This window comes from Poromitra crassiceps, assembly GCF_964638095.1.
Source record: "Poromitra crassiceps genome assembly, chromosome: 11".
NCBI classification, from domain to species: Eukaryota; Metazoa; Chordata; class Actinopteri; order Beryciformes; family Melamphaidae; genus Poromitra; species Poromitra crassiceps.
Window position 1 is genome coordinate 31,895,765 of NC_139643.1, and position 13,500 is coordinate 31,909,264.

Here is a 13,500-nt window from a genome sequence, read left to right on the forward strand (position 1 = left end):
CCACCAGTTGCCCACCCCTGCCCTAGGCCTAGCCCTAGAGGATAACAATCATAGCTTGAGTAATACTGCAATAGCAGCAACAAAAATAAAAAAAACTGCCTTAGGACATGCTCCGTCTCATCGAGTACAAAACTACCAGACACATACAGGACATCATCTGTGAACTAATATATGTCTTGGTGAAAACAGTATGATTGAATAAAATGATAACCTTTGACAGAACAGCCATACACAGACTTAAATTTAAAGAGTTTTACAAAATGCATGACCATAGTATAAAGAGACACCTCTATCAAAACAATCCGGATTTTAACTGACAAATAGGAACATGATACAGAGAGATGTCATGGCAAATTAGCTTCCCAAGAATGTATAGCTTACATACATACAAACAAACACAAAGACACACCACAAAAACAATAGTGCATTGTAGAGGTCGACCGATATAGAGACAGTCCGCATGTCTGGGAACGCCCACAAAATGTAAAACGGCTGGCGCGCGAGTGGGGTAAAACTGCCCATATATCTCATGGGCTGACTCACCAAAAGACGGTGCTGCGGCTCTAAACTACAGGTTTGGGGGTTCTAGAGCAGAACACAAGACGTCTGCTCAGATGTGCGTTTACTGCGGTGGTTAAATCCCAAAAAATCGGCCTTCTGAGCACAGGCAGCGGCCGATGCCGATTAATTAAAAACGCCAATAATCGGCCCCAATTAATCGATTAATCAGTCGACCTCTAGTGCATTGTACTATAATATAGTAGACCTTTTCATTACACACTGCCAGTATAAGGAATGTAAAATATTGAAGGCAGCGAATAAATATATCTAGTTCAATAGCTTATACTTCATAACTGGAACAGGATGGAGACCCTGCACAATACATGAGAAACATACATACAATGCTCAAGCAATAGCAGCGAGTAAAAAAAAAAAAAAAAAAAAAAAAAAAGCAGCAAAAGTATTTAAAAAAAATCCTCTCCAGCCAGAATGTTAATATTATTGCTTCTATGTACCATTGTGTCCATTTATGTACCAAACTCAAACATATATTTAAGTGCTAGCTTAAGATAATAAAGAATATATAAGCTATACTGTATATATATGCGTGTATATATATATATAGGCCTATATAAAAAATATGTTTTCATCTTGTCATACCATAATAAATGTATAGGGATATAATAATATGAAGTGAGTATAGTATGGCTTTTAGGCACTATAAACATTAGAATAAAGAAAAGAAAGAAAGTAAGAAAGAAAGAAAGAAAGAAAGAAAGAGCAGAATAAAAGTTTATGCACCAACACACACTAGTTTTGCCCATGACAGAGAGAGGACAGTCCATGTACAGCGATGCAGAGGATCAATGGCAGAACCCCTGGTTTATTTCCTGTCTCCGCCAACAGCCCATCGGTGTCTCTCCTCAGCGTCACATTGGTGGAGCGGAGCAGCTGTTCGGCCAATCGGAAGGCCTGGCTGTCCTGCAGCGGGATGGGAAGAGACTCCACAGGAAGAGGCTGGCAGCTCCCCTTCAACCTGCATATCTGAGAATGATAAGAGAGGGATAGAAAACATAGACAGAGAAATACATTAATACACTAATACACTAAATAACTTTTCAAGGTATAGTCTACCGGTAATAGAGAGTTTTCAATCTTGCTTTTTTTAAAACAACTGAAAAAAATCAGACGTGGGGGTGAAATAATTTCCTACTTTCCAATGTAAATCAAAGGATAAAATTATCTTCTTGAACCAATTTGCGTTTTCTCTTATTTCAAGAAACCGACGCTTATTTCTAGAAAGTCCAGGAACAAGTGAAATGTGCATTGGAAATAAGTGGAATTATTTTTCCTCATTGCTAGATTTTCTTTTTGATCAAGGTTTTTTTTCTCAGATTTTCTCCCCAATTGTACTTACACGTTTCCTCCGATACATGTGCAGTCGCCAGCCACTTCTTTTCACCTGACAGCGAGGGGTTTCACCGGCAGAACGTAGCACGTGGGAGGATCATGCTATTCCCCCCAGTTCCCCTCCCCACAAACAGGCGCCCCGACCGACCGACCAGAGGAGGCACTAGTGCAGCGACCAGGACTCATACCCTACCGGCTTCCCACCACAGACACGGCCAAATGTGTCTGTAGGAATGTCTGACCGAACCGGAAGTACCGCTACCCGGAATTGAACCCGGGTCTCCACTGTGGTAGGTGAGTGCTTTTAACTCTACACTACCCAAATGCCCCATCGCTAGATTTTTTAAAACTTGTATTAAGGTAACAAGGCTCAGAGAGTCACGTTAAATGAGATAATCATTTACAACTCACACGGAACAGTCAACAAATGAGGTGCATTAGACTGACCAGCGTGTTGAAGGCCTCCAGGAAATCAGCACTGTACTCGCTCAGGAGACTCAGAGCCTCATCAGGAAACACTACAAACACACAACGCAGTTTGTCACGCGAAGCAGCTGTTACAACACAAATATGCAGACACAAAAAATGTGTTTCACACTGTAGTGAACAAACATAAAATATATGCATGCAGGATGTGGTTAAGCGCGCCTCAACCTCTGCAGCCCAGCAGGCTGGTCTGGTGCTTCTCAGAAAAGGCAGACTTACGATAGATAATTGGATGTAATCCAAAAGGTACTGGAGCACACAGATCAAGTGTATAATGAAGGTTTTATTCAACTAACGTTTCGACACTACTGTGTCTTCATCAGAATTAGGATAAAATATATGCATTTCCACTAAATAGTCCACATTAAATAGGAGATGTTTCCTCAAAGATGCTTGAGTAGCAAAAGACAAAGTAGAGGAAGAAATAGTTAATTCTGCATATGTCAAGAGGATTGTGGCAAATATAAAAGGAATTTCCGCACACTTGAATCTGTACAGATTCAAGTGTGCGGAAATTCCTTTTATATTTGTAACTCTAGTTATTTTTCCAGCACCTTGGCCGATACTTGGCTGGGTTGAGCGGTGGCCCTCCCTCAGATAAGAGGATTGTGGCAGTCATGAAAAATCACAATTAAGGTTGGAAGATTCATGGATAAGTTACATTTTCACAATAGGAGAACCTTTTACTTTCTATTATTGAGAAGTTGCTAAATAAACAACATGCTTGATTTATAGAAGCAGTTTGTCATGCACAGGCACAGAGGAGTGGATTGTCTCTCCCCTGATTGACAGACTGGTCTTAGGTCCATAGTTTCCTCTTACCTTCCACAGCGCTGACCAACAGGTGCGCTGCGGTCAGGTAGGCCGGTACGCCAGGCCCGCCGTTCTCAATGGGATTCTCTGGACCAGGTGTGAGCAGGTCCAGCACGGCTTTCACCGAGCTGCTCTGGCTGACTGACAGCTCCGCGACGGGTGCTTCACCTCTGCACCACTGCTCCAGCTGAACGAGGGAGACGGAGGGAGAAGAGGGAACATGGAGAAAAGCGGTGAGAGGGAGAGAAAGAGGAAGAGATTGAGCGCCATAGAAGTGTCACTGAGTGTTGTACCCGATTTATTATCTTGACAGGAATACACAGAGTTTTGGGAAATCCGGTCTCATTGTCAGAATGGCTCCTAGATGTCCCGGAAATATTAGGTTTTCTAGTGGTGCCACCTAGGAGGGAGTCACACGGGCATGTTTAAAGATAAAGACAAAACTTTTTGAGAAGGCATTTTATTCATAGTGAGCGCGTTTAGTCATAGAATATAGATTTGATTAGATTAGATTTCACTTTATTGTATACTTACGTTGTGCAGTGTTAATTTTGTTGAATAATTCGGAGGGCTGACGACGAGTGAGTTTTAATAATGATGACAAAAGGCAATGTGTCAATGATGGATTTAATGCTGTGTTTAATGCCGTGTTATGTCGGTGAGTTCCAAGCTGTGATTTATGATGGGAGTTTAGCGTAAAGATTAAAAATAATAATATGTTATTATTTATTTAAAATAAATAATAAAACAATAGTTTAATAAGGGATTTTAAGCTGTGTTCTACTGTCGAGTTCTTGAGGCCGGACGATGTAAAATGAAGTGTATGTAGCCTGTCTGCATCTCTTCCTCTTATAAGATTCCCTTTAATAAATATATCACACAAGACAAACCTCTGACTCCACTGAACATTTATTCAACAACCAGGCACTAATACTACTAATCACTGCACAGCAAAAGAACATGTCGTTGCTCACCTAAAATAGTTCCCAAATTAAACCCGGGTACATAAGTTACTGATATTTAATTTTTACGTTTATAAATTCATAAAGCCCTATAATAATAATAATAACTACTAACAACAACGTATTTATTACTAAAACAGCAGACTTCTTACTTTGGATAATGCCAGCGGCCGACTATCATTCAACAAAGTGTATGCTAAAGTGTTAGCATGGACAACCAGAGTGAACATCCTGGGGACACATGGTTCATTTTGGTGTTTCTCGCTTGACCAATAGGTCTATCTCCCAAAACGTGATGTATTCCTTTCAAGTAATGTCACTGTCACTCTGTCCTTCATAGTGTCACTGTGTCACTAACCGTGTGTTCCAGGTCTGAGAGACTGGCTCTGTCCTTCATAGCATCACTGTGTCACTCACCGTCTGCTCCAGGTCTGAGAGACTGGCTCTGTCCTTCAGTGTCACTGTGTCACTCACTGTCTGCTCCAGGTCTGAGAGACTGGCTCTGTCCTTCATAGTGTCACTGTGTCACTCACTGTCTGCTCCAGGTCTGAGAGACTGACTCTGTCCTTCATAGTATCACTGTGTCACTCACTGTCTGCTCCAGGTCTGAGAGACTGGCTCTGTCCTTCATAGCATCACTGTGTCACTCACCGTCTGCTCCAGGTCTGACAGACTGACTCTGTCCTTCATAGTGTCACTGTGTCACTCACTGTCTGCTCCAGGTCTGAGAGACTGACTCTGTCCTTCATAGTGTCAATGTGTCACTCACCGTCTGCTCCAGGTCTGAGAGACTGGCTCTGTCCTTCATCGTCTCCTGGAGCTGCTGGAACAAAGCAGATCGGGTGGCCTGGGGCAGTTGGGCCAGCGGAGGCAGGCGCACCTCCAACTGTTGCAACTCTGTGAGAGACGGGGAGAGATCTCACATCAGAGTTTCAGTTAGGGTTAGTTAGTCTGAATAAAAATCTGATATCAGCCTGTCTGTGTACTAGTCCTGTAGGCTGGTACGCTGTACACATACCAAGAAGTAGCTTAGTGATTTTCTTACTGTACTGTAGTTTGACAGTTACAAAAGAGGAAGCTGAATGGATTAATAAACTATTTCATCATCCTAGTAATAAAATACTATAAATAGTATTTGCAACAACCCAGTAAATTATATGAACAAAGTTGACACTTGAAAATACACTTCCTTTTTTTAAATACAGTAAACCACAACGCCGTCAATATATTGGGTAAAAAAGGAAACAAAATCCGTCCATCAGTTATTCCGTAGTAGTCCAGTAATTTCACTACTGCTTTTCACTTGCTCCAGGGGGTTCCCCAGGTGCTTCACCTCTGTCTGGCCGGTTGCTTTTATAGCTGAATGTCACTAGATGTTCACACACTACCAGAATTTGGTAGTGACAAGAGAATTTTTGAATGAGAGTGACTGTGCATGTCTGGTGCACACTGGATCAGACTGGAGTAAAATGACTAGACTCAGACTGACAGGAGTCACTCCACTCCGATCTCACGATAGCTGGAAATATAGCCTGTATCCATAGTAACGTTTGCTAAAGACCAGTATGTCGGGCGGCTATCATCCATCGCCTGTATTTTCAGTTTATTTTACACCAGTAACCAGAGGCGTCAGTTTATCCATAAGATCTTAATAAAATGTCCCATATATTTTTATATATATTATTATTATATAGTTTGTTTATGTTTGTTGACAGACTCCCGTGAATCCACTACAGGTTATCGCTCACTGAACACTGTGCCAAGTTAGCTTGGAGTATTGACACAAGGGGAGCGCTAACATGGTTCCACAGCAGCCACACTGACAAGGCTGCCTGTAGATGTGCCATCGCAAGCATCCCTTACTCTTCCCATCTGGCTGGCTACTCCAAAAAATGTGTGGAACCCCCTGCTCTCACACACGAGAAAAATAAGAAGCGGACGCAACGCTCGACCAGCTGTCGGTTTCTATCATGTTCATTAATGATTAACTGTTGATCGACTGGACACAAACCGTTCTGCAGCGCGCTCAGCGGTGCTCCCTCTGGAACCTTCTCCTCAAGCCACTCCAGCCCGTCCACCGCACAGACGCCGTCAAAGGAATCGTGGGATGGAGAGGACGTTCCTGAGTCCGACTCAAAGCCACCTAGAGTACTAGGCTGCAGGCACAGCTCTGAAAACACACAACCACAGACAAACAAACACAATCAACAATATAGGAGAGACAGAGTCAATATGGACCGACACGTCAGGCGGAGGGATGCACTAAAATGGTGCAAACAAATTCTGCACACCATTAAGTGAGGATTTTAGAGTGTTCTCTAGCCTGCGATGATGCATTGAATAATTAAAAACTGGGAAATAGATGTGTCACACTCGATTACATCATCATCATCATCATCATCATCATCAATAAAATAGAGTAAGTGGGCTCTGTTTGTCTGTTTAAATTGTTGTCCCACATTGTGATGTCACTGATGATGTTACAATGTCTATGACATCATCACTGATGAAAATGGATGCCTGCACTATTACACTAACCTGATGCACTAGCAAACCATCTGGGAACTCGTCCTTGGAAACTGTTTGGAAAAGGGCAGGCACTTTCAAAAAATACTTTGCATGTGATTGGATGAACGATCTGTCTATCACTACTAACGGCTAACTTCAAGCACTTAGGACCGCCTCCTCCTTCCTCGGACACTGATTGATCCGCACCACCGGTGGTTCGGAGTCAAACGCATCTGTGGCAGCATGGCAAGATGGATTTCTCATGTGATCGTGATCTGGCGTGATCGCTGCCTCGCAAGGCAACTATTATACTGCATGATCAAAATGACCAAATTTCTGTTCTGATTCATTTGTTTCTATCTAAACTAAACCTGCACTTTTGGGATTTGGATATAACTGTGTAACCTGATGCTGCCAGATGGGGGCGGTATGTCCGGTTAGTAACTGTAGGCACTGAAAGCAAATCCAAACTGAGAAGTGGTGGGATTTTGCTTCTGTGGTTTCTTTCTAGTTGACAACATGCTCACCGCACACACTCACTCCAGCTAAGCTTCACTTACAACTCTGTAAAACCCACACACACACCCTCACCATAGTGTCCATCTTTCTTGATCTCCAGTTCTAGGAGGCTGTAAGCGATGACCGTGCCAGGGGGGATCTCCAAGGAAACATCACTGTCTGCCTGCATGTTGTTACTGTCCTTGACACACACCTGGGGACACAAAAGTACACACACACACACACACACACACACACACACACACACACACACACACACACACACACACACACACACACACACACACACACACACAAAGATATATTGTAGGTTTGATATTTCATAGATGGATGTATTTTGAATGTGATTGTAGGTACTGTAGGTTGGAAACCCCCTGAAACTGAATTTAGACCATGGCATAATAATAATACAGCACCCACACCCACCTCCACGGTGCTCCCCAGCTGGCCCACTAGCTGCAGCACCCCCCCACAGGTGCCCTCCTCCTGGCAGGTCTCAGTGACGGAGCAGGGGCTGGTGGTGAGGATCCTCTCCTTCAGCACCGCCAGCACGTCTTGCCGCTTCTCCAGCTGCTGCACTAGCGGATGCTGCATGTCCATCAGCCTGGGGCACAGAAGGCATCTGGTTCAGCCATTGTGTTCAACATCTGGGCTTTTCACCCCACACTTAGCCGGGGTTAAGTCAGTCTCTTAGCCCGGGGCTAAGAGAGCTGTTAGCCCGGGGCTAAGAAAGCTTCCACACTTGCACTAACCCCGACTTCAGCCCCGGCTAGCTGGCCCTCTGGAGCAGGGTTATCCCCGACGGGAAGATGGCCACTCTCCCATATCAACTGCTGGCATTACAATTAAGCATGTTATGGGACATTTTGAAGACATTTGCTTGGATAAGATTTTTTTTAAATATTTTTCAAATATTGCTTGATGAATTTTAGGTAATCAACTTTTCCAAAATGGATATTTTGCATTTTGTAATGAAACCCTTTACTGTATAGGCACTAGGCAGGGGTGTTCTGTCTATACACTGAATTCCGAAGTGGGCTGGGGGGAAAGTAATCTGGAAACTGTCATCTGTATTTACTTGACATGGAAGATAATGCATCTTGAAAGTTTTGTTCTCTATGTATATTTTTGTCCATGTATAAACAGAGTTTTCCAGTGTGGATTAAGTTAAATGTTGTGGAGGAAAAGTAATTTTTCGATCTGAAATCAGACAAATAGCCTAGAGTTATATTAGTTGACCCATTACATTCAGAGCTCTTCTCATGAATAATGAAAGGTGATGGCATCATCATCATCCTTCTTATTGGTTGCAGGGTGCAAACAGGAAAGGGCATTGTTTCATATTAGGTACCTGTGGTTGGAGTCCCGTAGCAGCCTCTTCACATTCACTTCCTGTTTCTTCAGCTTGCCAAATGATGACTGAAGCTTGGAGGAGCCACGCCCCTCCAGGTTGAGAATAACGATGCCAGCGTTGGCCTCCAGCTTGCCACCGAGCTTGTCCCCAAACGTCCCCTGGTATTTCAGGAAGTCTGTCTCAGACACATCTGATGGGACATGTGGTGTTAGTGTTAGCATGTTAGCGTGTGTGTGTGTGTCTGTGGGGGGGCATGTCCACATATGAAGAGATTGAAAATCATGGCAAACACAGTATATTGAATGATTACCTCATGCTGCACCAGGCATACATATAAAGTTCTAACCATGAGATATTTGAACAATCAACCCTCCCATCAAATAAAATCACCTTTCTCATATTCCATTGGTTTGCAGTAGACCTTTGAATGATCGCTCGCTGCATTATGTCCCGCCCCAACATCCTGTTTAACAGGACATGCATCAAATCCCGGAAGTCACAATGTCTTTTGATGTGGTCCTTATATGAGTTTATACTGTACCACAGTGGTTCTCAAACTTTTGCAAGTCAAGGACCCCTCCCCATTTGATAAGAATTTGTCCCAGGGTCCCCCATCTGATAACATATTTGCTTATATATATATTCTACAGGTGTATGAAACCCATGACCAAAACAGTCATACTGTCATAGGGTTACTTAGATGGAACTTTAGTGAAAATAGATGATCCCCATTTTTGCTGGGGACCCCCTGGAGGAGGTCCCCGGACCCCCTGGAGGAGGTCCCCGGACCCCACTTGAACCACTGCTGTAGCATTTAACATGAACCTACAGTACATACCAGGACTGAGTGGTTCATCCCCAAGCAACACGTCACTGAGGGTGAAGTCCTGCGGACGGTACTTGGGCCTCTGCCAGAACCAGAAGCGCCTGCGCTTGACGACCAGCGCCGTGGGATGCAGCTTCTGGGAGTCGTTGAGGCGGGACACGTGGATGAGGCTTCCTTCTGGGTCGATCTGACGGACGAAGTTGGAGGTGGCCTTGGAAAACATGGCGTCAGCAGAGGAAGGCTGCAGATGGGTGGAAGAGACAGCGTTGTTGTAGTTTAAGTCATCGTATCTCCAGTCCAAGTTGAGCCTTGAGTCTCCGGTTTTCCAGACCAAGTCCAAGTCACCAAAGAAGAGTCTGAGTCGAGTCTCCATTACCTGAGTCCGAGTCTGGAGTTACTGAATCCACATGTACTGTAGGTGGAACACGTGCCTGCCCTGGCATGAAATTGAATAATGTCATGGTATTAATATAGATATCAATATTTATGCCAAATTATGAGGGCCTATCACAAAAAAGATTTTTTTTTTAACAAGTCTGAGTCTCCAACTTCCGTGTCTGAAATCCATGAAGGCTCAAGTCCAAGTCTGAGTCATCAGTGCTCAAGTCCAAGTCAAGCTACAACTCTGGGAAGAGACAGAGAGCGCTGTAGAAGAGAGAGGTCTGCATTGATCTTGTTTGGTGCTGAGAGAGAGCGCTGAAGAAGAGATATGACATGTATCCCCTAATTCTTGCTATATTTTTAAGATGATAGAAAGCTGATTTTCTGATTGACTTAATGTGGGAGTTGAAATTGAGATCGGAATCAATAATAACGCCAAGATTATTACAAGGACCCTGTGTGTGTGTGTGTGTGTGTGTGTGTGTGTGTGTGTGTGTGTGTGTGTGTGTGTGTGTGTGTGTGTGTGTGTGTGTAACCTAGCACTCCACTGTATAAAAAAAGGAAGTCCCCTGCACACGGTTCACTACAGCAGTGACCACAAAACACACACTCACGCACACAGACACACACACACACACACACACCCATGCACGCACACGCACGCACACACACACACACACACACACACATGCACGCATGCACACACACACACACACACACACACACACACGCATGCACGCATGCACACACACACACACACACACACACACACACACACACAGGCCGGACTGCAAATTCTGGCAGCTCAGTTTTCATAGCTTAAATATTTAAAGCAATCAGGCAGAAGAGGGATTTAAGCCGTGCGGAAGAGCGAGGGAATCGGAGTCACAGCAGCTTCATCCCTCTTGGACAGGGGTTAAATCACCATGCTGGCAAGAGAGGAAGAGAGAGAGAGAGAGAGAGAGAGGGAGGGAGAGGGGGGGGAGAGAGAGAGAGAGGGAGGGGGGGGGGGGGGGAGAGAGAGAGGGAGAGAGAGAGGGAGGGAGGGAGAGAGGTTGAGGAAGAATAAATGTATAAGGGAAAGCTGAGAGTGCGTAAACTTTTCAAAGCCTTCCCCTGAACACAAACCACAGCCACCTTCCCCATGACAGCCACAACATAATGTGTGGCATCCCTTGACATGACATAGCCTAGTTTCAGTGTGTAGGCCTAGTAGTCATTTCTGAATTATTTAAGACATGGGGTGTCGGGGTAGTGTGTAGAAGTCACTCGGCTACCACCGCGGAGACCAGGGTTCAATTCCCGGCAGCGGTACTTCCGGCTTGGTCAGACGTTCCTACAGACACAATTGACCGTGTCTGCGGGTGGGAAGCCAGTAGGGTATGAGTCCTGGTCGCTGCACTACTAGCCTCTTCTGGTCAGCCTGTACGGGGGGGGGGGGGGGGGAACTGGGGAGGGTAGCATGATGATCCTCCCATGCCCCACGCTACGTCCTGCAGATGAAACTCGTCGCTGTCAGGTGAAAAGAAGCAGCTGGTGACTGCACATGTCACTGTGCTAGTCTTCTCTCCCCAGATCGGCAGAAGGGGTGGACCAATGACCGGGACAGCAAGGGGAATTGGCAGTATGCTACAATTGGGGAGAAAATGTGAGGGGGGGGGGGGCATGATAGCCTACCAACTTCAGTGGGAAACTTTCCCTAACATCAAACTCTAAGTCCAAACCAAATATGTTTTTGCAGAGGCTATTTATTTTGCTAATGACCTTTGCCTTAACATTTCATTGAAGTTCATGTGATATGTAGGATGTGTGGAATGTTGCATGTGATTGTGAACAATAGCCTATAGGCTACTCAGTGATGTAATATGAAATATAATACTCAGAAGTCAGAACACTCAAACGGGTGGCTCAGCGGACTTCAAGTGGGTTAACCCTCCACCGTGTCCGTGTGTGTGTGTCCGTGTCCGTGTGTGTGTGTGTGTGTGTGTGTGTGTGTGTGTGTGCGTGCGTGCGTGCGTGTGTGTGTGTGCGTGCGTGCGCGTGCGTGGTCATTTCCCGGTAGCCTCCTCAGCTGCCTGCACAAAGTTCCTATCAAGTGAGATCAGCTTCTGCATCGCCAAATATGCGGTGCGCACTGGCCAGGAGGCTTGGACGCATGACTCGGATAAGATTATTTGTAGACAAACTGAAGATATTACACGACCAAGAAAGAAAATTAAACATAAATCACCGAGTAGACTATTTTCTACTCGGCAAACAGCCAAACACAGACCACTATGGCAGACAGTTTAACCAACCTATGGATACAAGCAGATGATAACCTAACTTTTCCCAAGTAGCCTAATAAAAGAGCCAAACAAAAATGAAATAAACGCAATTCTTACCTCGATTCAGTAAGTAATCAAAATCAATGAGTTGTGGATTAAGCGTGGCTGACACCGGTCCGTTCAGTTGTCACTCCAATGTCACCGATGTAACCATGCGCGAAAATATCCCTCTGGATTTTCGATTACACTTTAAAAGTTCGCTCACAACGTTTAAACAAAGCCTATTCAAAAGGTGCACAGCTGTGATGATGAAAATGTCGACCGTAAAAAGTAGGCTGCTTACTTCGATCAGAGTTGTGCATGCGGGTCAGGGGAGAATGGTCGAGTGTAGATTCCACTGCAGAGCGCAGGACATGGGTTGCCGCGGCCACCCCGCCCACCCCGTCCTCCGAGCTTAATTACTATCATACGGTAGAGCATGCATGCGCGACATGAGCAGACTTGCCTCTTTATTGACTTCTCCCTTTCTGTTTTTTTTACTTTTTTGATTTTTCAGTGTTTGAACATAGCCTAATATAAAAAATATACAACAATAATAATAATAATAATAATAATAATAATAATAATAATAATAATAATAATAGCACATTCCTCCTGACAGTAAATATCGGGTTATCATAGTACCACAATTACATTAACATTAACATTACATTACAATTAAACCAGTGGTTCTCATGGTGAGGTCCGGGGACAATCAGGGGTCCCGAGAGGGGCTCCCACGGGGTACCCAGTAAAATGACAAACCGAAACACCTCACCTGTGTAGGCTACCTCTCCCACAATAGAGAATGTAGAAGAATGGGCGTCCTGATCACAGCCTCACCACAACACAGACCGTCATGCCCGATAACAAGCGCAAACCTTTAAGCCCACCCCACGGCACAATGGTGTGGCCATTCACCCAGTCAGCCTTATGGCACCACCCATATCGGTCAACCCACTCCACCTACCCACCCATCGAAGCCTGACTCTCTATCACCTTCCTATCCATAGCTAACGTCTTACGTCAGCACACTTCCAGTGATGGAGGGTCTGAATCACAAGTAAAATTTCCAGGTTCCGCAGACACAAAACACGCGGTGAAATCTGATTGGCTGGGCTGTAACGGAAGTTACGTCATAGGCTATAGCATGCATCCGTTATTTGCAGCCCGCCATGAGGTCCATGGTTGGTTAATTCATATGTCTGTCACGCCTCTTTTCTTTTCTTCTTGGGGGGCGGGCATTAACAACTTTTCAGAGTTGTGTTCCAGACATAGATGTATCTAACGCTGGCTACTGCGAGACTAGTCTCTCCCCAGACTCAAATATTAGGTTGAAGCTCTGCGCTCCGCATACTACATAAGTGAATCTGTGCCAGTTCACAGCCACTGCTGGTTTTGAAGGCAGGTTGAAATTGAATGAGTGACAGGTCG

At 44.7% G+C, this 13,500-nt stretch overlaps 1 protein-coding gene across 1 annotated transcript; it reads right to left on the reverse strand.

The window, feature by feature from the left end:
* Positions 1 to 1,210: 1,210 nt before the first annotated feature.
* Positions 1,211 to 12,343, reverse strand: LOC310784959 (gasdermin-E-like). The gene is made up of 10 exons (XM_083645974.1): positions 12,145 to 12,343; positions 9,392 to 9,620; positions 8,551 to 8,743; positions 7,626 to 7,803; positions 7,272 to 7,392; positions 6,184 to 6,342; positions 4,942 to 5,069; positions 3,220 to 3,397; positions 2,359 to 2,429; positions 1,211 to 1,545 (listed from the first exon to the last, which is right to left on the reverse strand). Exons 2-10 carry the CDS (start codon positions 9,600 to 9,602, stop codon positions 1,312 to 1,314), a joined length of 1,473 nt encoding a protein of 490 aa, XP_083502100.1. The 5' UTR covers positions 9,603 to 9,620; positions 12,145 to 12,343; the 3' UTR covers positions 1,211 to 1,311.
* Between the last annotated feature and the right edge of the window lie 1,157 nt (positions 12,344 to 13,500).